Genomic DNA, 20,780 nt, shown 5'->3' with positions numbered 1-20,780 from the left:
ATAATTTTCAATGAGGATGGCTTTATTATGCAAGAGAAAGAGGCGCGCTAACCATCACTATACATGCTAGTTTGGTTGTGTGGTTTTGTTTGTTGTGCGGTCCTAGCCTTCCATCTAATTAGCACCCCTTTTCACACTCTTCAAGATGTCCCGATTTGGATGTAAACTATGGTCATCCTACTTTTGGAAGTAACTGTAGGATGGTTGCCTTTTTGTTGTTATTGTAATTAATTCAAGCAGAGGGTACTACTTTAAAAAAAAGTCTTATTCAGACAGATGCTGTTGGGGATGCTTCATTCTTTCTCCTATTTGTCTCAGGGTTACTCCTCATCTTCACTTGTGGATTTCTCTTCCCCAGTTTAGACCTTTCATCTTTTTGTTTGTCTAAATTCTATCGTAGGGCCCCTTCTTCTCTCCATATACTTGCTCTCCCTGGGAGAAATCTCATTTTCTCTAGTGGTTTCAGTTACCATCCGCATGCTGATGGCTCCCACATATTTGCATTTATTTCCAGCATCTTATTTTGTGTTTTCAGTTTGCAACCCGTTTTCTATGTTTCTTTTTTTTTTAAAATCAATTGCACATTTTTAAAAAAATTAATTAATTAATTAATTAATTTTTGGCTGTGTTGGGTCTTTGTTTCTGTACGAGGGCTTTCTCTAGTTGCAGCAAGTGGGGGCCACTCTTCATCGCGGTGCACGGGCCTCTCACTATCGTGGCCTCTCTTGTTGCGGAGCACAGGCTCCAGACGCGCAGGCTCAGTAGTTGTAGCTCATGGGCCTAGTTGCTCCGTGGCATGTGGGATCTTCCCAGACCAGGGCTCGAACCCGTGTCCCCTGCATTGGCAGGCAGATTCTCAACCACTGTGCCACCAGGGAAGCCTCTATGTTTCTTTTTTTCTACTTTTGGAACTTGGTTTGTCCTGCATTTAATAATATCTTTTTTATATTTACTCATTCGAACGTTATTCATTCTGTTATGATTGTTCACGTTGGACCTAAACTTGTGACACACCTACTCGTCTTCACAAAGTCTTAATTACATCGGCACTTAATTACATGAGCCATGCAAGGACCTTAAACTTCTCTAACTTCTTTCTTCACCCTCCTGTCTTATACGTTACTTTTCTCTAGTATTGTCCCACCTTTTAAAACAAATTGTTTCATGGAAATATAACGTTTATGGGGAAAAGTGCACAAAACACAAGTGAAGAGCTCAATGAATTTTTATAAAGCAAAAACCACGTGCATACCACCCAGATCTAGAAATAGCACATCACCAATTCCTCTGAAACCCCTTCGTGCCTGCTCCCAGTTAACCCAACCCCCAGCCCCCAAGCTAAAGGGGAACCATTATTCAGACTTCTCAGACATAGGTTAATTTCAAATCTGTTTTTGAACTCTATATAAATGGAATCATAAATCGTGTAACTCTTCTGTGCCTGGCTTCTTTGGCATAACATTATGTCTGTGAGATTCATCCATGTTTTTATATGTTGCAATCATTTATTCTTCCCATTGTTATGTAGTATTCCATTTTATGGACTCTATCACAATTTTTTAAAGCTATGCTGCTGTTGATGCACATTTGCTTGTTTCCAGTTTTAGGTTATTACAGAGAAAGATGTTATGAACAATCTTCTATATGTCTCTTGGTGTTCACAAGCATGCATTTCTGTTGAACATGTGCCAGATTGTAAAGTTGCTGGCTCAGAGTATATCCCTTCAGCTTTAGTGGCCGATGCCAAACGACAAACAACTACAAGTATTTAAACTTGTACCAGCAGTGTGAGAAAAGGGTTTCATAGCTAGGTCTTGGAATATCTCTTGACCAACATTCTGGAGATTTTCTTCATGTCTCTGTAGTATTGGAACTCTTGTTCCTGATTCCCCTGTCTCCCTCCTTTCTGATTTAATTCTCATTTTATTAGCCTGCAGTAACTTTCTTAACTAACTGGGGGTCTATGGAAGTTAAAGATTTTGACCTACAAATGGAGACCCCCTTTTTGGAAGGTTGTGGCTATAGACTACTTGGTTGGAGTTCATTTTGCCTTGACATTTTGAAGGCAATTCTTCATTGTCTCCTAGCTTCTAGTCTTGAGGTTAAAGAGTTTTTAGATACTCGGTGCAAACCATTATGTATATATAGGGTGGATAAACAACAAGGTCTTACTGTATAGACAGAGAACTATATTCAATATCCTGTGATAAACCATAATGGAAAATAATTTAAAAAACCATATATATATATATACTGAATCACTTTGCAAAAAGAAAAGAGTTTTTAGATACTCAGATTCTAGGTCTTTTGTATGTAACCTATTAGTTTTTCCTCTTTGGAGATTTTTAGGGTCTCACCCTTTTCCCTGGTATATTGCAATTTCAATATGGTGTACCTTGCTGTGTGGCTTTTTCTTCTAACCACTGTATTAGGCTCTGGGCAGGACTTTTCACTATGGGAAATCATATCCTTTCCTTCTGGGAAGTTTTCTTCACTTATTTCTTTGATACTTATATCCTCTATATTTTCCTTTTTCTTGAAATTATTATTATTTGGATATTGGCTCTCTAAATTACTTATCTAATCTTCTTAATTTTCTCTCTGATTTCCCACTGCCCCACTGCCTTTTTATCCTACTTTCTAAGATATTTCATTTTTTTCTATTGAATTTATTATTACTGCTCTCCTGTTTCTGTTCTTTTTTTCTTTTCTGAAAAAAAGAACAGAAACAGGAGAGCAGTAATAATAAATTCCTTCCTTTTTAGGCTTCTTCTTGTTTCATGCACATGATATTCTTATTTCTCTGATGTTATTAATGATAGTGTTTAAGTTTTCTTCTGATTTCTATACTGGCTTTGTCTCCACTGGGTTTCTTTTCTTCTGTTTGTTTCTTTTTATCACTGTCTTCCATGCTGGAGACCCTTGACAATTCTGTCTGACCCTCAGACAGACAATTATCTCTAGCATTGGAACAGTGAAGCACTAACAGCTTGATTAGATGGAGTCTGTTGAAGAGATTTTGTGGAAAATCCTGGAAGCAGTTTTTGTTTCTTTTTAGACTTTTTACTATTTATTTTTATATTAAGATACAGTAAAATGGACTTTTTTGATGTACAGTTCTATAAATTTTAACATATGTGTAGATTTCTGTAACTACCAACACCACAATCAAGATACAGAACAGTTGCATCAGCCTGAAAAAACCTCTCTCTGACTCCGTTTCTGTAGCCACATCCTCTTCTCATGTCTAACCCCTCGGAGGTCACTAATGTATTCTCTGTCACTATAGTTTTTTCTTTTCAACAATCATATAAATGGAATAAGACAGTATGTAACCTTTTGAGGCTGGCTTCTTTCATTCCCAAATCCTTTGGTGTTTATCTAACTTGTATTTTATTCCTTGTTATTGTGGGGGCAGTATCTCACTATAGGGATCTACCACAGGTTTACCTACTCATTTGTTGAAGGACATTTGAGTTGTTTCCAGATTTGGTGATTGACTACAAAGAAAACTGTTTTAACCATTTGTGTAAGGGTTTTACATGAACATAAGTTTTCATTTCTCTAAGGTAAACACTTAGGAGTTGAGTTGTTAGGTCAGTGATAAGAGTACGTTTAATTTTGTAAGAAAGTGCCAAACTGTTTTCCAAAGTGTTTGTACCATTTTGCATTTCTACCAGCAATGTATGAGAGGTTCATTTATTTCTTTTCCTCATCAGCACTTGGTACGGTCACTATTTTTTCATTTAGCCATCTAACAGGTGTGTAGCATATTTCATTGTGATCCTTTGTCATATATTTGATTTGCAAATATTTTTCCCAGTCTGTAGTTTGTCTTTTGACTCACTTAATTGTTTTTATTCATGTATTAAAATTGTATTTCATGTGGCCAGTCCCCTTATTTTTCTTCCCTTTTTTTCCCCCTTCTAAATCACAGGGAAGCCTGTGTATGTCAGCTGGGATCAAAACTCCCAAAAGGTGGGAACTGATAGTGTCTAACACAACCTTTGTGAATTTTGATCTCATTGACTGTGTGGCCATCAGGACCTGTTCAGGCTGTTCCCGAGGACAGGGTAAGTTGAGTAGATAAGACAGATAGTGAATAAGGCAAGTACTCATATAAATGTGATAAATAGTGGCAAAAGCCATTGTGGTTCATTGTTTCTTTTAGTTATAAGATTGCATTAGTTGAAACTGCTGCTCAAATCTCCTAAAAGAAATTCTAGAGGAGGCCAGGTGCTCCCAGTGTGGCTCCTGCAGCTCCCCAGTCTTTCCCTATATGGTGCCTATCACACTCTATGACTATGGTGCCATGTCTCTGCTGGACTCTGAGCTTCATAAAGGCAGGGATCACATCTTTCTCTCTCTCTCTTTTTTATTGAAGTATAGTTGATTTACAGTTAGTTTCAGGTGTACAACATAGTGATTCAATATTTTTATGGATTATACTCCATTTAAAGTTATTATGAAATATTGGCTATATTCCCTGTGCTCTACAATATATCCTTGTAGCTTATTTATTTTATACATAGTAGTTTGTCCCTCTTGAGCCCCTCCCCCCATCTTGCCCCACCCTAGCCACCAGTTTGTTCTCTATATCTGATCACATCTCTTTTGCTCAGAGTTTTATCATTAGTAACTAGTAGCCTGATGCCCAGTAGGTTCAGTGATTAAATCAATGAATGGAACTGGATGGATAGACATATGGATATAAACTAACACACATGCAAGCTTTCCTGAAAGAGCCAGAGTTCAGGTACTTTATGTTTGCAACAGCCCAAGACTTGTTGTATGCACCATAGGAATTCTTGTCCACTTGTTAACCACATCTCAGAGGCAGTGAGAAATACCTTGGAGAACTCATGGGCCAAGGTGAAAAGAAGCAGAGAGCAATCTAGTTGATCTGATCATTGTAAACAGACAAACCAAGTGATTCAAGTAAATATGCTCTTGTGGTTTGAATCACCAATTTAGATAATTGTTTGTTTTTTTAATTAAATGAGTAATCAGCAAGTTTCCACTGTGCTTTTTTCCGCCCCACCCCCCCATAGGCAGAGCCAAATATTGTTTTTATTTGGGTGGCATCTGAGTTTAAGATTGTAGAAATAATAATAGGAATAAAAAATGCCTTATGGCAATCACTTCAAATCATAATTCCTCAGTCATTTAATAGCTTCACTGTTTCATATCATTCATAAGACACTGAAAAAAAAGCACACTGCTCCTTATGAGCTCTAATCTCCTCTCACTGGATGGTCTTGGCGAAGCCGTCTCTTTCATTTGTTTAAAAATTGTCTAGTCTAGGTTCTGTTTAAGGAACTGGGAAGTACAAAGATGAAAAACACATAGTTCTTGTCTTCCAGCATCTCTCCATCTAGGCACAAAAATAAATGTCTAAGCCAGTGATTGTAATAGTGTGATGAGTCCAGTACTAGAGGATTGAGCAAGGTCAGTGAGGGGAGCAAGGAAAGGGGTCAGGTAAGATTTCATCATAGAGTGCCTTGAGCAGGATTTAGAAAGGTGAAGAGAAGTTTGCAAGGAGGAATAGGCAGAGAAAAGTTTCCACGTATTAGAAACGGCACATGCAAAAAAAATTCCAAAGAGCAAGTTATGACTGGGGAATTGCAAAGAAATCCAATATAACTGAATTGTAGAACTGCTTGTGGTATTAGATGAACTACAGAAGTTGCCAGAGGTGGAATCGTGGCATCTTGAATGTGTGACCATTCAGTACATGGACTCTACTGGGATGAGAATGAAAGCATTAGGGCCTCTCTTTGTATCAATATTTTATTTTAAAATTTTCCTTTTTTTGTGTATTTTATAAGGTATATAATACAGTAATACGGTAGCATATATACTAAGAGATGTGTACTGAATTTTTAAATTTTAATGACAGGAAGGTGAGTATTAGAAGACCACTGCCATCGTTTCTTCCTGGGCAACTGGCCTGGCAGCAGAATCACAATGAATCACATGGAGGTGGTATGAGGGAAACCCTGCTAAGAAGTGTAGCCCTAGAGCTAATATTTGAAAAATGTGTTACTATTACTATTTACCCACGTGACTGATTGAATATTGCTTTTGAGGGTAAATGTTTAAAGTATAAATCTCATAAAAAGTGGGGTTAGGTTTGCCGTAGAAGAACTAGAGCAGAAAGATGGAGAGACTAACCCACAGCACTTTTAGCATTTAATAATCAGTCAATTAATGTTCTGTGTCATCATTTCCCACTAGACCACAATTTCTCACCCTTGGCACTATGGCATTTGGGGTTGGATAACTTTTTTTTTTGGCTGCACAGAGCAGCATGGGGGAATCTTAGTTCTCGGACCAGGGATGGAACCCGCGCCCCCTGCAGTGAAAGCACGGAGTCTTAACCACTGGACCACCAGGGAAGTCCCTGGATAGCTTTTTGTTGTGGGGACTGTCCTGTGCATTATAGAATGTTTAGCCTCATCCTTGCCTGTACCCACCAGATGCTCGTAGCACTGCCATCCACCCAGTTGTGACAGCCAAAAATGATTGCAAATGGTGCCAGATGTCCCCTGGAGGGCAAACCACCCCTGGTTGAGAATCATTGCCCTAGAATACAGGCTGCATGAGAGCAATGCCACTACTGTTCTTGTTTCCCTCTCTCTCCAGTACATAGCACAGAGCCTGGCATATAGTCAACACCTAGGATTTTTTTTTTTTCTTGAATAAATGAGTGGATTGTAAAACTGTATAAATATGCAATTTAAAATACTGAAAATATCCCAGTGACTTCAGTTGCCATTTGTGATCATATTCTTTGGTGTCATTGCATCACACTCTTTCTTCCAATTTATAGGTGGATTTACTGTCAAGACCAGCCAGTTGAAGTTTACAAACTCTCCAAACTCGGTAGCATTTCCATTTCCTCATGCAGCAGTTTTGGAAGACTTGGATGGGTCTCTGTCCGGGAAAAATAGAAGTCACGTTCTTGCTTCTATGGAAACCCTTCCAGCTTCTTGTTTGGTCAAGGCCAGCTTCAGTCAGCTTGTCCATGGAAGTGTCTGTGAGGAAAATGTTCTCTTTCATCGTATGTCTATTGGTTTGTAAGTTGAATTAACTCTACATTTTGGCTTGTCAGTGCACATGCATATATCATTCATGCTGTTGATATTCGTAGAAGCGAAATTGTTTTCCGGAATCTTTTGGAAGTATTTAGTTCTACAAAAGTGACGTGGGGATAATTTTGACAGCTGTCAGATCATAAGTTTATGGTAGTTTTAGACTTATTCAAATGGCAGCTAACTTTCAATAACAATGGACCAGGTCTCATAGCCCTTGACCCCTTATTGGCATTTTGAGCTAATAGCTTCCTCTTGAAAAGACTTGCAACCAACAGAGAATTTGAAATATATTTAAATTAAGAGGATTATTAAAAATTCCAGTAATGTCCATTCTCATTTATGTACACCTACTCCCCCTGAGCTCTTTTTAAGTGTTCAGTATGCTCCGGGGAAGCAATTGCTGATGCCTCCCTATTACTTGCAAAGTTGCTTCACCCCAGTTCATTTTCCTTGTTAATTTCATGAACTATTGGATTTGTACAATACATTTCCTATTAATATTGGAGCAAGGACTCCTTGCTTATGCTACTCAAACTACCATTAAGTCAGCAGCTGGGCTGTTTATAATGCATAATAGGATTGCTTCTGCCCTCTTTAATTTCCAGGTAAAGATTGCTGAGTGTCTAGGGTTCTATCTTTTACCTATTTCAAATGCATTATATACCTTTAGCCACACTTCTTTCCTTTTGTTTTGTGTCCTAACTGCATGAATATTAAGTCAAGTGCTTCAGCCAGATCATGCTGGCATCTTATTTAAACAGGTAAACTCCAGAGAGTGAGCCTATATGGTCAGGATTGCACTAAGTCTGCATTCTGAATGCATATGGCATCAGTATCTTGACTTTCTGTTTTAGACACCTTAGTAATATAATACCCTGCTAGCATTGAATCATCTGAAAATGCTCCACTTTTGCTTTCCAAACTGTTTATTATTCTATCTGATGTTAATGGACCCAATTCCAGTGAGTAAAATAACAATGTGGAGGGATATATTTTCATTTCTAATCATTTTGATTATGCAGAGCATGCCTTTCCTTTTCATCCTTAGGAATGCATCCTGATTTTTATCATTTTAGTGATTTTAACAAAGATGTTTTTAATGAGCATTTTGAGCTTTATTAAAGTTAGTGATTTATTTCTTATATGCGTTTTTTCCAAATGAGGAAAATTAAAATAGATTTATGTAGTTAAAAAGAACATTCTGTGCTTGCATGATATTGATTTCTCTGTGTTGTTGATATTCCTTTATTTATTTATTTATTTATTTATTTATTTATTTTATTATTTATTTTTGGCTGTGTTGGGTCTTCGTTTCTGTGCGAGGGCTTTCTCTAGTTGCGGCGAGCAGGGGCCACTCTTCATCGCGGTGCGTGGGCCTCTCACTGTTGTGGCCTCTCTGGTTGTGGAGCACGGGCTCCAGACACGCAGGCTCAGTAGTTGTGGCTCACGGGCCCAGTTGCTCCGCGGCATGTGGGATCTTCCCAGACCAGGGCTCGAACCCGTGTCCCCTGCATTGGCAGGCAGATTCTCAACCACTGCGCCACCAGGGAAGCCCCGATATTCCTTTTTTATGCCTTACTTGGAGACCTACTGGGAGACTGTGTCTTAGAGAGGCATTTAGTGCCATTAGAAGGCTCCGCAGGTGTAATCCTTCTGAACATCTGCTCTTGGAGATCTTTAGGACAGGATAATTAGGTGCTTACCTAGGCAGCAGGTCATGATCCCAGCACTCAGGGACTGACAAGGTCAAAAAGATAATAATCCTGATACTGTATTCTAAGTAGATTCAGAAGACTCCTACTAGGGTGAAAAACTTGCCTTGGTTTGTTTGTAATTTTCTTGGTTTTAAAATAGAAAACCTCGTGTCCCAGAAACCCCTTCAGTCTTGAGAAAACCAGGATGGTTGGTCACCCTACTCCCTAGGCTTCTATTTTAAACATTTTCAGGTTGATTCACAGGTCTGTGGACAAGTGCTCAATGACCCCAAATTGGCCCCAGGGGAGTCTTAGCACACTCCCAATTATGAGTCTCTTAGCCTTCGTGTCCTCGTCTCTAGGGTAAGGAGGTTGGGTTAGATGATCTCGAAGGCCTTGCTAGTCAGAGTGCATCTGTGTGACCTGGGATTAGACTCGGGAATCTCAGACTCACTGCAGACGTTCTGAGTCAGGACCCACAGGGGATTTATATTCAAGTTTTAGAAGCACTGCCCTAAGGTCTTTCTAACTTGAGCTTTCCAGGATTCTATCCTCAGCTATTTGTGTTCAGTGACTTGATCTCTGTCCCAGAGCATTTCATTAGGAACATGTCAGAGCTAATGAGCAATTTGAATTCTGCGTAGATACAAACTTTGCTGCATTTCATGGAGAAAGGATTAATTTGTTGTGCTATTTGCCCTGGAGCACGCACCCTAAGACTTGATTTACAAAGCTCTCACGGTCCCCATCTTTTGGGGTTGCATGTTGATGGAGATCTGATGTGGCACAAGGACCCTGCCCTCTTCCCTTTCAACTCTTAGCCTCCTCCTGCCTCCCTCAGCCCAGGTCCCCAGAGGGCAAGGCGTGAGGGCTGCACAGCTGTTTAACGGGGCACCTCTGCCCCCTAACCAGCAACCGAGTGCTTGGAGTGTGATCTCTTCCTTGGAGGCCCCTTCTGGTTCATGTTCACTATAAGTTCCTTGTTTGACATTGGCGACCTTCCCTCACTACATTTTCCAAGAGTGATGGGTGCTTACATTGTGGCATTTCCGGTTTTGTAGCTTCCTCTGACTTGACCTTGCAGTTGGGTTGACTGAGGCTTAAAAATGTTTGAAGTTGGTAATAATGTTTAATACTTAGGTGAAGGAAAGATTCCTACCCTCTACAAGGCAGAGTCTAGTTTCTGTTTTGTTAAAATGATGACATGCTTGGTTTGGGTGAGTTCTCTCTCACTTGCCAGTTCTAAAAACATGCTTTCTTTAGGGGCCACAGGTACTCAGCATAGCGTTCCTTTCCTGGCTTCCAATCTCATTCTCCCAACCCCATCCTTCCTGATAAGACTGGAAAGCATTAGCCCTATCGGTGTAAGTCAGGACCTCATTTCAGAAAAATGTCAGGAACTTTTCCTATAGAGGCCTCATAATGACAACATGCCTCACATAGTTCCTGGATTTACTGATCCCACATTTCTTATGTATAGAGATAAATTACCTGGAGCAAGGATCATCTCACCAGTAGATTTCTGTGTGCTCCTTCTAGACCTCCTTTGTAAGTTCTTCTCCCTGCCCCTTAAATGCTAGTGTTCCTTAGGGTTCTGTGAGAAGCTTTCCTCTCACGTCGTGCTCTTCCCAAGTGATCTGGATTATTCCACAGCCTCAGTTAACAGTCACTGATGATTCTAGATTTTTTCCCTCCAGTCTACATTGCTTTATTGAATTCCAGATCCATTTATCCAACTGCCCTTAGAATCTGCCCTGCCCAGTATTGAAGTCACTTGCCACAGGTGGCTACTGAACACGTGAAATGTGACTCGTCCAAATGGAGATGTGCCATAAGTGTGAACTATACACCTTATTTCTAAGACTTTGTATGAAAAAAAAGAATGTAAGAGAGCTCAACAATTTGTTTATATTGCTTACGTTGAAGTGATAAGTTTTGAATATATTGGGTTAATTATATTATTAAAATTAATTTCACCTGTTTCTTTTAAATTTTTCAGTGTGGCTACAATAAAATTTAAGATTCTATCTGTGGCCTGCATTTATGGCTTGTATTATATTTCCACTGAGCAGCTACGCTTTCGGTATTTCCACTAGAGTATTCAACAGCCATCTCAAACTCAACTTGTCAAAACTGAACTTATGGTCTTTATTCCTTGGACCTATTCCTCCCTCAGTGTTCAGAATCTCTGGGTGTTCAGACAAATGATTCAGTTATCTAAGCCAGAGATGGGAGTCATCCTTGACTCATCTTCTTACTTATTCCTCACAGAAATCAAGCCTTGATCTGTCTTCCAATTATGTACTGAATTGAATGTGGGGGAAATTAGAAGAGTTTACAAGATGTTGTAGGTTGGCCAACCAGTCCTTCTGAGTTTTAACAGGAAGCACATAAAAGAAAGTCAAGATATGTGCATATGTTTGAAATTATTTTTCAAAGGCTGAAGAATAGAGAGGTAATTAAGAATCATTTGTGGGCATAAATCATAGCCCACCCTCCCTCCGCCACTTCCTAGGTATGTTCCTGGACAAGTTACTTCACCTCTTTCTCCTTCAGTTCTCCTATCAGTAAAATGAGCCAAATGGTACTTAACTCACAGGATCGTTGTCTGGCAGGTAGTAAGTGCTCAGTAAATGTTGTCTTTTAAAAGTCTCTACCTTTATGAATGGTCTGATGAACCTAGAGGCAGGACAGGAATAAAGACGCAGACGTAGAGAATGGACTTTAGGACACGGGAAGGGGGAAGGGTAAGCTGAGACGAAGTGAGAGAGTAGCATGGACATATATACACTACCAAATGTAAAATAGATAGCTAGTGGGAAGCAGCCGCATAGCACAGGGAGATCAGCTCGGTGCTTTGTAACCACCCAGAGGGGTGGGATAGGAAGGGTGGGAGGGAGACGCAAGAGGGAGGGGATATGGGGATATATGTATACATATAGCTGATTCACTTTGTTATACAGCAGAAACTAACACAACATTATAAAGCAACTATACTCCAATAATGAAGTTTTAAAAAAAAAGTCTCTACATTTATGATTGACAAAACAACATATAAACTTACTACTAATAGAATAAAATATTATAGATGATTACGTTTCTGAGAAGCAAATGCCTGGCAAGGGAATTAAGTTTGCTCAAATGAAACTTAATCCAATTCTTGAAAAATAGGGAACACTTTCCAATAGCCACATGACACTGCACTTATCCAATGAAATATCCCAGAAAGTCGTGGAATCTGGAGTCTTTTAGGACACAGTTTATGATTCATTGTGCCCCAAAGCTTCTGTTTCTTTCTTCCTATTTCTCCTAGAAAAGAAAAGGTTAATGTTGCTGTTGATCACCTTGATTCTTAGATCCTGCTTAATATCCTTCCCTGTAGTGCTTGCGTTCAGTGTTTACCTATGGAACTGCTCTTAATGTGTCTGTGTTCAGAGTACAAGGCACCCCCTGCCTCTATGAATGCAAAAGTAAAGAAGAGTTGAAATGGAAATTGTGGCCTAGCTTTTCCTTTAATAATGGCCTAACGCTCCTTCCTATGGATAAATAGACATAGCATCACTAATGGTATCTTTTCAGTTCTCAAAAAAAAACACATGTGAGACAGGAAAATTCCAAGAAGTTTTATCCGCTCTCGGCAGCAGAGGTTACAGCAGTAAAATAGAAAAAGATCTAAACATCAAAATGGAGCCCAAACTGAGGAATATCATCAACAATTCTCCATGGTTGTTAAATTTCATGAATAATAAAGGGGTCCAGGGGTGTGCTGGTACCTGTTTTACAACTAGCTTTCTAGAATAAAGACCCTGATTTGTAGCATTTGCTTAATTCCGTGGTGAAAATACTCTCACATGATCTGTCCTGATATCACTGAATACGGAGTTGGGAAGAGGGGCTGATGGTGAGCTCATGAGGGGGAGTCTGTCAGCCCCACCAGCATCAGGTGTGCATATATATAAAAGAGAGGTAGGCTCTATAGTCTAACTCCCTACTAGGTGCATAAAATTGTTTTTCAATATTCCTGACAAGTAGTTGTCTACCTTGGAGTTGTGTAGCTCCAAGGGTAGTGTTTTCATGTTCTGAGATAGCCATTCCAGCTGCATTCCACAGATCAAGAAAGAGATGCAATAGTATGCGAAGGATAGACAGATAGACAATAGACATCTATTGCTTCTCTTCAAGGATTAAGGTATAATAAGCAAGAATTATTATCCCAAGTGTGTCGCAAAAACTTTAGACACTACCTTTGGGGAGGTGCTAGGTTGATTTTGGGACTTTTCTACAATCAATTATTATTGCTTTAGCTAACTCTGAAAAAAGATAAACAGAAATATATATCTGCAAATTCGTGGAGGAGTGATGTGGGGTGTACCTGCCAGAAACGCAAGGATTCATACGGCTTGCCTCTCTGCCTATCATTTCTATATTTTACGTGAATTTAAGAATTGTTAAAAGTTTGGAAGAAAGTCTGAGGGTTAGGGTTTCTTTTCTCTTAGGTTTCTTACTCAGAAGGAGAAATATTTGTTTCTCAATCAATAAGGGTAGTATATACAGGAAACCCCTTACTGATACATGTCAATTATCACTGGGTGATGGCAGATCAGCAGATAGAATAGTGGGTCTTGGACAGGACTTTTTTTTTCATTAAAAAAAATTTTGTTTATTATTATTGCTCACCAGTGGGGAGGTGCGGTTTCTTTACACCAGTAGCCATAGGGGCAAGGGGAATACACAGTTAGCAACCTGTATAGCATGGGCTACTTATGCAAAAATAAGACTCTCCAAAACAAAGACAGTGGTGAGCTTCTGACAAGGACTTCTTATGAGCCCAGTGTATTTTTAAAGGATGCTCAAGAAAAGTCGTGCCACAAAAATTTGTCGGCTGTGCTCAACATTTTGATTTTGTCCTCTTCGTGCAGTAAAAGATGAGAGTAACAGCAGCAAGCATGAATATCCAGGCAATGCTGACAGTCCCATTTGGGGCTAGTTTTTATGATGTGTCTGGCTTAGGAGATGTGTAATTATAAAGGGTTTATTTCACAATTGCTCCGAATCTAGAGCATTTAGAGCTCAGTGCAGTGTTTGTCTTAATACACAGAGATATGGACCCTCAGGAAAAGTAAGCTAATGGTAAACACAAACCAGGGAGTTAATATTTGTTCTCACTGGTATTGTTGATTGCCTAACAACTCCTCTGTGGGCAGTAGGCACTCAACAGTTCTGCACAGTATCTGGGCACTAAATTACATAACTGTTGATGCAACTAATATTGTAAATTGGTACTTAGGTTGGGAAGTTTTATCAAGTGATACTGCTATATTTCTAAAGGAAAATGTCCCTTAATTAAAAACAGGCTTGGTGATTAAAAAAAAATGAAGCTACCTCATAGAAAAGGAAAGGCTTGTAGTCCTCTTGTCTTTTTGATTGTATACAGGAGCCATTGCTGACTCAGAGGTAAAGGTTAACATTTCAGATGGACTGGTTGCCTCCTGATTTCTTGCACATAAAGCCATGAGAAGTTCAGGGAGAGACTTTTTCCCTTAGTAATGAAGCTTTCTGCTGCTAATGGCCCATGCAGACTCCCTTGGCTCCTCCAAATTAGAAATACTTGTGTGCTCCTTTGCTTCATTAACAGTAAAGAGAGGGAGATTGGTGGCTATTTAGGGCACGGGGAAATTAGTGGCTATTTAGGGCAAACGAAAATTGTAGTAATTATGGTTGGTAAATTCTCTTCATGGTATTCTTCTACTCTTGATGTTCTTTGGGTGCTTTTCAGAAGAGCCCACCACTGTCACTGCTGGCATTTGGCCTAGAAGGATGGGAGCTGATTTGACCTAGAATTTTTGGCCCTTGGGGTGATGGTCAACAAAAGGCATCTTGCCTACTGGGAGATGGGTCTTTCACATTTTGATTTGCTTTTCAGAATGCACAATATGATCCTTTCCACTACCGACTGTGATAAAGGAATATTTGATAACCTCCTTCTCTACCTGTATTTCCCTAAAGAAAGCTCATGCTGCCCTCGAGTGCCTGTGAAATTGCATCCCACATGAACCTTGGTTGAGATGGATGGGGCGGCTTGATAGGATCGGGCAGTGAATGAGGAAGGTAGAGGAAAGGATGATTTAGGATCACACTGTGCTATGGTTGGGTCTCTGGTTGACCAAGGGGTTAGCATCAGATTACTGGATGCTGTTGGAAGAAGGGCATCAAAAAGAAGGTGCAAAAGTCCCGAAGACGAATAGAACTGAATTAATGTTAGCATTTAGTGGTTTTACGATATTTGAAAACAGGGTCATGTTTATAGGGGCCTTCTGAAACTGGGGAGTATGGCCTGAAAAATGGCTCCTTCAGTAAGTGAAATTACAATCTATAGAAACAGAATCAGGAGAAATTAGATCTTAAAACTGACTTATAAATGTGATGCTGATAGAAATCTGAGAAATAATTAAGTCTAGTCCAAGTGACCAGGGGGGATTCTTGGGGCCATATTGCTGGAACGAAGAAGAATTTCTGGAAATATGCATTATCTCTTAAGAAAAGAGTGATAAAATATAGGCTGGTCAGGCAAAGTAAGTGACAAAATACAGGTTGGAGTAATTAGATGTAAACAGATGGATGCATTTGAACAAATAGAATTCTTTTGGTCTATAGTTAAAAAAAACCCTCCAAAACCCTAATGTAAAAGTGGTTTAATTGAGAGCACTCAACTAGGATAGAAGAAATCTAAGTTCATAAGGAAATCTTAGCATTTTCCTAAACCAGGGCCCACTGTTAGGCAGATTGCTTGTATATGTCCAGGAGAGGTTTTCTGACCACTAAACTTAAGTGTATAAGTCCTTTTGGTGAATATCTTATTGATAATGGGGTTGACTGTATCAGGATCTGATAACTTACGATCAATTGCTTATCTCCTTTGATGAGTAAGTTTACAAGAAATCTCCTGACACTCATGTGGTTTTCTGGGTAGACTTCCCTGGGACCAAACATCACTCAGTAGCCAGTTAGAGTGTTCTAGTCCATTTAACACTCATTTATTCATTCAACAAACATTTGTTGAATACCCACTATGTGAAAGGCAGTTTTATTTCTCACTGAGAATTATTAAATGGAAATTCTGATTTATCAGTGAGTCTTTCTTGGAATTCAGTCTTGTGATTCATTTTCCAGAGCCCATATGTCTCTGTGAACTCTGAAGGGCTGCTCTTTCAGAACCTGAAATTCTCGGAATCATTTTCTGGACTGTGGGGAATCCCACCTGATGTATTGACCTCGGTACTTGCTGCGGCTAACTCATTTGCCTCTTTGGTATTTCAACTTATCTCTTCTTATCACATTTGTTTTACATTTATTTCCCAGTAACCTATCTTCACTTAGTAAATATCTTAGTTGGACCAAATTGTGCTGGCTGATCTCCTGGGACCCTGGGACTCATGGTTTCAGTCAGGGTAAGAGAAAGCCATAGCGATTGAGGAGAAAGGGCTAGAAAATACAAGGGAGAAAATTAAGCTTTCTCAAGCTTGTCTAAAATTAAAATTTACAAATAAATTTCATAAATGGAGGAGGAATTTGAGCATGTGAACTCCCCAAAGCTGGAAGAAGGAACAAGATAAAATATGGAGGGAATTTCCACAGTAGACTGGATGTTAGAACAGATGACCTTCATATCCACTCTGATTCTAAGAATGTGAGTCCAGGATTTACTTAAGTTCCGATTTAAATCTTGATATACATGCAAAAAAAGCCCTCCATATCCCAGGCCCAAAGAGAGGAAGAAGCCCTCCCACCCCAAGATTTCTAAAGGTTTGGTGAATGCTACTTAGGGACATCTGGGAAAGAGTAGTTCTTTTATTCCAAATGCCCTGAGCATTCTTTATCCCTTTCATTTTACTTGTTAACGGATGAAACAAATGCATTTAATCTTACAAGAAATAAGTATCAAGTGCTACATTGCCAGGGCTAAAGCTCTGTACCATGAAAGGTTTTGAGTGTGTTTTTAAATGACCAAATATCCTGGATAGACTCTAGACAGTAAAATAAGTAGACAGAGTGGCAAACCAGGCACATCTGAGTTTCTTTCTTAAATGAGCTATAGGTAGACTTATTGGGCTTAGTGATGGTTACTGAATACTTCACATAGATTATCACTTTAAGTTTCACAGTTGCTATAGGAGATACATACTGTTGTTGTCTCCATTAAAAATAAAAAAGGAAATTAAAGCTTAAAGAGGGTCAGTGAGTCCCCCAAATTCATACACCTAGTGCACGCAGATATAGATTTCCAATTTACACCCATTTGACAATGGTGCCCAAGCATTTAACACTAAAACCAGTCTCGTCTCTATAATATGCCACTAGATTGTAAATTGGCTTTCGATGTGCTCACATCACCCCTCACTTTGAAAACCCCAACATCCTCCTTTGTCTCATTTCCCTTTACTTTGAGAATTTAATTATCTGCCTGTAGCAACATGCCACAGTTAAATATTCTCATCAAAACTAAACCAGAGGGGCAAGGACGGTCGTAATGGGTGTTGATTTTTTTTAGCTTTTGCTTTATTTTTTTTCTGTCCACTTTTTCTTTTAGGGTCTAAGCAGGTGGCAAAATCTATTTATCTTCTAGTGAAGTCTTAAAAATCACTTTCTGGAATGGGCTGCATAGAATACTTTGTAGAAATTTAAAACTTTCTAGCTCTACCTGTGATGTTCACATATTACTTTTACCATACTCTGTCTCAGTTTCCTCACTTGGTAAAATGCTGTTCTTCTAGAAACCCTTTCTGTAAATTGGGAAGTTGGCATCGCTTTTGGGAAGAGCTCCTCCATGCAGGATTAGTGTAACAAACATGATTTGAGTGCCCATAATTTGCAGGGCCCAGTGCCAAGGGGCAGGATACCAAAAAAGAGAAAATGTCTCTAACTTCAGGATGTCACATTCCTTGTTAACAAGCAAAAATGCAAACCCACCAGCACTGAGTGAGCCCCGGGCATTGCGTAAGCTCACAGGAGAGGACCCAGGGCCCTCTTCGTTCCGGGGAAGCTTACTGCGGCTGTTCCTGCTGGGCCGTTCTAGGTAGGCTCTGAGGTTCTGGGCTTCAGCCACTGCTCCCCAGAGTGATAACTAGTAACTGTGTAATACGCTTTCTGCTGCTGATAAACCCGGGCTATGGCAATATTCTGACCTTGGACATTTCTGTGTTAAAATAATAGTATATAGTCCTGGCCTATATGAACTCATTAAGATGGCATTGATTAGTGGCCTAAGATCTGAGTGTTACAGGTCAGTGTGATGCACAAATGGTCCAGTGACACCTTCCCACTGGGCTTTTTGACACACACCATGACTGCTAAAACCTGTATAGACACTGGGACGAGAGACATACATGGAGAAAATAGATGAGTTATAGCTGATGGGAGAGGAGTGCCTTAGATCCAGGATGGACAAAAAACTTACCGCCCACTTTTTTTTCTTTTTAAATCACTCTAGAGCCAATGCCCCAAAAGTTTCTTATGATTTAACCATAACGGACAGCAGAAATAAGACAACCACTGTCAGTTATGTGCATGACACACTGTCTAACCCTTATGGCTGGATGGCGCTGCTCTTGGATCAAGAGACCTACTCACTGCGATTTGAGAGCCCTTGGACCAACAGCTCTCTGCAGGTAATCCCTGGCACCCACTTGATGGTAGATTCCATTCCCTAGGGGTTCCCGTCTTTCCTTCTGTGATGCAATAGTTTGCAGGTATTAGCATCTTCTGGTGTTGATCAAGAAAACTGCAGCAGCATTTTGACCAGATGAATCTGACCTGAATTTGAGGTATGATTGTTTTTTATTTTAAACTTGAAAATTTTAGAATCTCTTTAAACCTCACCTTGAACACAGAATGGTTCTGCCTGAAATTTTAAATTTATTAATACAATGAAAAACAGCTTCTAAGCATCCTATAGAATTGTAGTCTTATATATTATGGGTTAAGAACCAACTTACCCCAGGGAAGTGTTTGTAGCCCAGAGAAAATAGCTTCACAAGGCATTTTTTTACATTGCACACTGCCACCTTGTGGTCAAAGATTAACTTGCACATGAAAACGAAAAGCACTAGCCTTTCGTTTGGATTGGGTTGAAGGAGTCAGATGGCTGGGGGAGGGAAGGTAGGAAAAACCATAAGGAAAACAGGTGCATTTTCTGAAGAAAATCAATCCAGTGGATTCCCTCAAGCTTCTTTTATTCCTTTTAACACATTTCTTTCTTCCTGTCTCATCACACACATTCTCCCTAAAGGTCATAAGAGCAGGTCTTAGGGAGCTGGAAACAGGTGTGCCATAGAGCTGAAGAATTCAAAGCAGAATCCATTTGATCCCCTCACCACGGCTCTCAGGAAGAATGTGCACCTCTCTGCCCTTCCCCCGAGGTTCCCATGAGAACATTCTGGGAAGGTGAAGGCAGTAGAATGGTGACTCTGGAGGTGGACACATGGGTCTCTGTCCCAGATCAGCGCTCTCCTGCTTTGTGATGTAGGGAGAGTTACCGAACCTCCACCTGCCTCAGTGTCTTCATCTATAAAATGGAGGCAATACTAGTAACAATCCCCAGAGTCTTTCAAGGGTTGGATGCCTTGATATGAATGATACCTGAGCCAATGCTCAACCGTGTTAGCTGTTACCGTCATAAATGGATGGCACTCCTGTCATTGCCTGCCTGTTTGAGTCTTGGGGAAAACTGAACAGGAATTCTACATGTGTCTCTGTCTCTTCTTGCTGTTTGTCCTGGGACAAGTTACTTCGCTTGTCTGAACTTTGGTTTTCTCCTCTGTTAATTGAGATTGTTAAACAAGAAGAACCTTACAGCTTTCCGTCCTCACGCTGTATGATTTTGTAGCTTTAGTTATGAATTTATGATGGAGTAGATTTAAGTAAGCCCATTTCCCACAAGAAACGTAGCCGGTGTGAACAGTCCTGTTTCTAAACCGCTCCATCTGAGTTCTTTGTAAATCTTTTTCTGGGAAGGGTCTTCCTCACTCAATGAGCACTTTTGTACTTTTTCTCTCACTTCAAGTACTCAGCGACATTTGAGAACTTTGCTCCTGGGAATTACCTGCTGCTGGTGCACACAGACCTGTGGCCTTACCCTGACATCCTCATAAGGTGCGGGAGTCAAGTGGGGCGGTCCCTTCCGTCTCTTCCATCACCTGGTCGGGACCAAGGCTGTGACTGGTTCTTCCACAGCCAGTTGAGACAACTCACCTATCTGGGTAAGTATAATGGGATGAGCATGTTGAACACATAGTCAGAAACCACGATTCCCTTTGGAAGACCAAACACTGGTGCTATGAAGTGATGAGGAACTGAAAGAGACCGCTGTGTGTTATGGTTAAGTGGTTGGGCTCTGAATCAGAGTGCCTGCATTTGAATCCCAGCTCTGGCACCGACTAGCTATGGGACATCGTGCAGGTATTCTTTCTAAGCCTCAGCCTCCTCATCTGTAAAATGGGGTAATAAAAGGACCTACCTAAAGGATAGGAAATTAAATCAAGGATAACATGTAAAATTCTTTAGCAGAGGGTCTAAACCAGAGCAAGTGCTTAATAAACTTTGACTGCTATTCGTATTTTTCGTTCATGTTAAGGCCATGTTGTATTTGTAGAAAAGTCAACTGCACGCGTAAAGACAGGATGGCTGGTTGTGATCACCGATACAAGGAACAGCAAAGGTACAGAGAGGCAGGATGAAGAGTGTAGTCAATGTGGAAGGTGAGAAGCCTTGGAAGGAAATCTGAGGTCAGGAAAATGAGATGCATGGAAGGCTATCTGAGGACTGGGGGATGGGCTGTCTTGTCTTGTGTCAGAGGCAGCATCAGGGTGAAGGGTCCAGGAGCCTCATTTTATAGAACCAGAAACCCTACAGTGATTGCAGAGTAACAGGGGCCAAAAGGATTTCCTTACCTTCTTATTGTGCATGTTTCATGGGAGCCCAATGTGTGGGTCAG

At 40.1% G+C, this 20,780-nt stretch overlaps 1 protein-coding gene across 1 annotated transcript in view; it reads left to right on the top strand.

The window, feature by feature from the left end:
• The window catches only part of PKHD1 (PKHD1 ciliary IPT domain containing fibrocystin/polyductin), a 432,444-nt gene that overhangs the window by 202,154 nt on the left and 209,510 nt on the right, over positions 1-20,780 (top strand). Inside the window, exons 48-51 of the mRNA XM_068558204.1 lie at positions 3,938-4,073; positions 6,833-7,079; positions 18,279-18,456; positions 19,851-20,046. Coding sequence (XP_068414305.1) covers positions 3,938-4,073; positions 6,833-7,079; positions 18,279-18,456; positions 19,851-20,046 — 757 coding nt within the window. The remainder of the gene's footprint in view (positions 1-3,937; positions 4,074-6,832; positions 7,080-18,278; positions 18,457-19,850; positions 20,047-20,780) is intronic.

The sequence above is a fragment of the Eschrichtius robustus genome, chromosome 12, assembly GCF_028021215.1.
Source record: "Eschrichtius robustus isolate mEscRob2 chromosome 12, mEscRob2.pri, whole genome shotgun sequence".
NCBI lineage: Eukaryota > Metazoa > Chordata > Mammalia > Artiodactyla > Eschrichtiidae > Eschrichtius > Eschrichtius robustus.
Note: the sequence above shows the minus strand (reverse complement) of the source record. Positions and strands in the feature narration are given on the sequence as shown.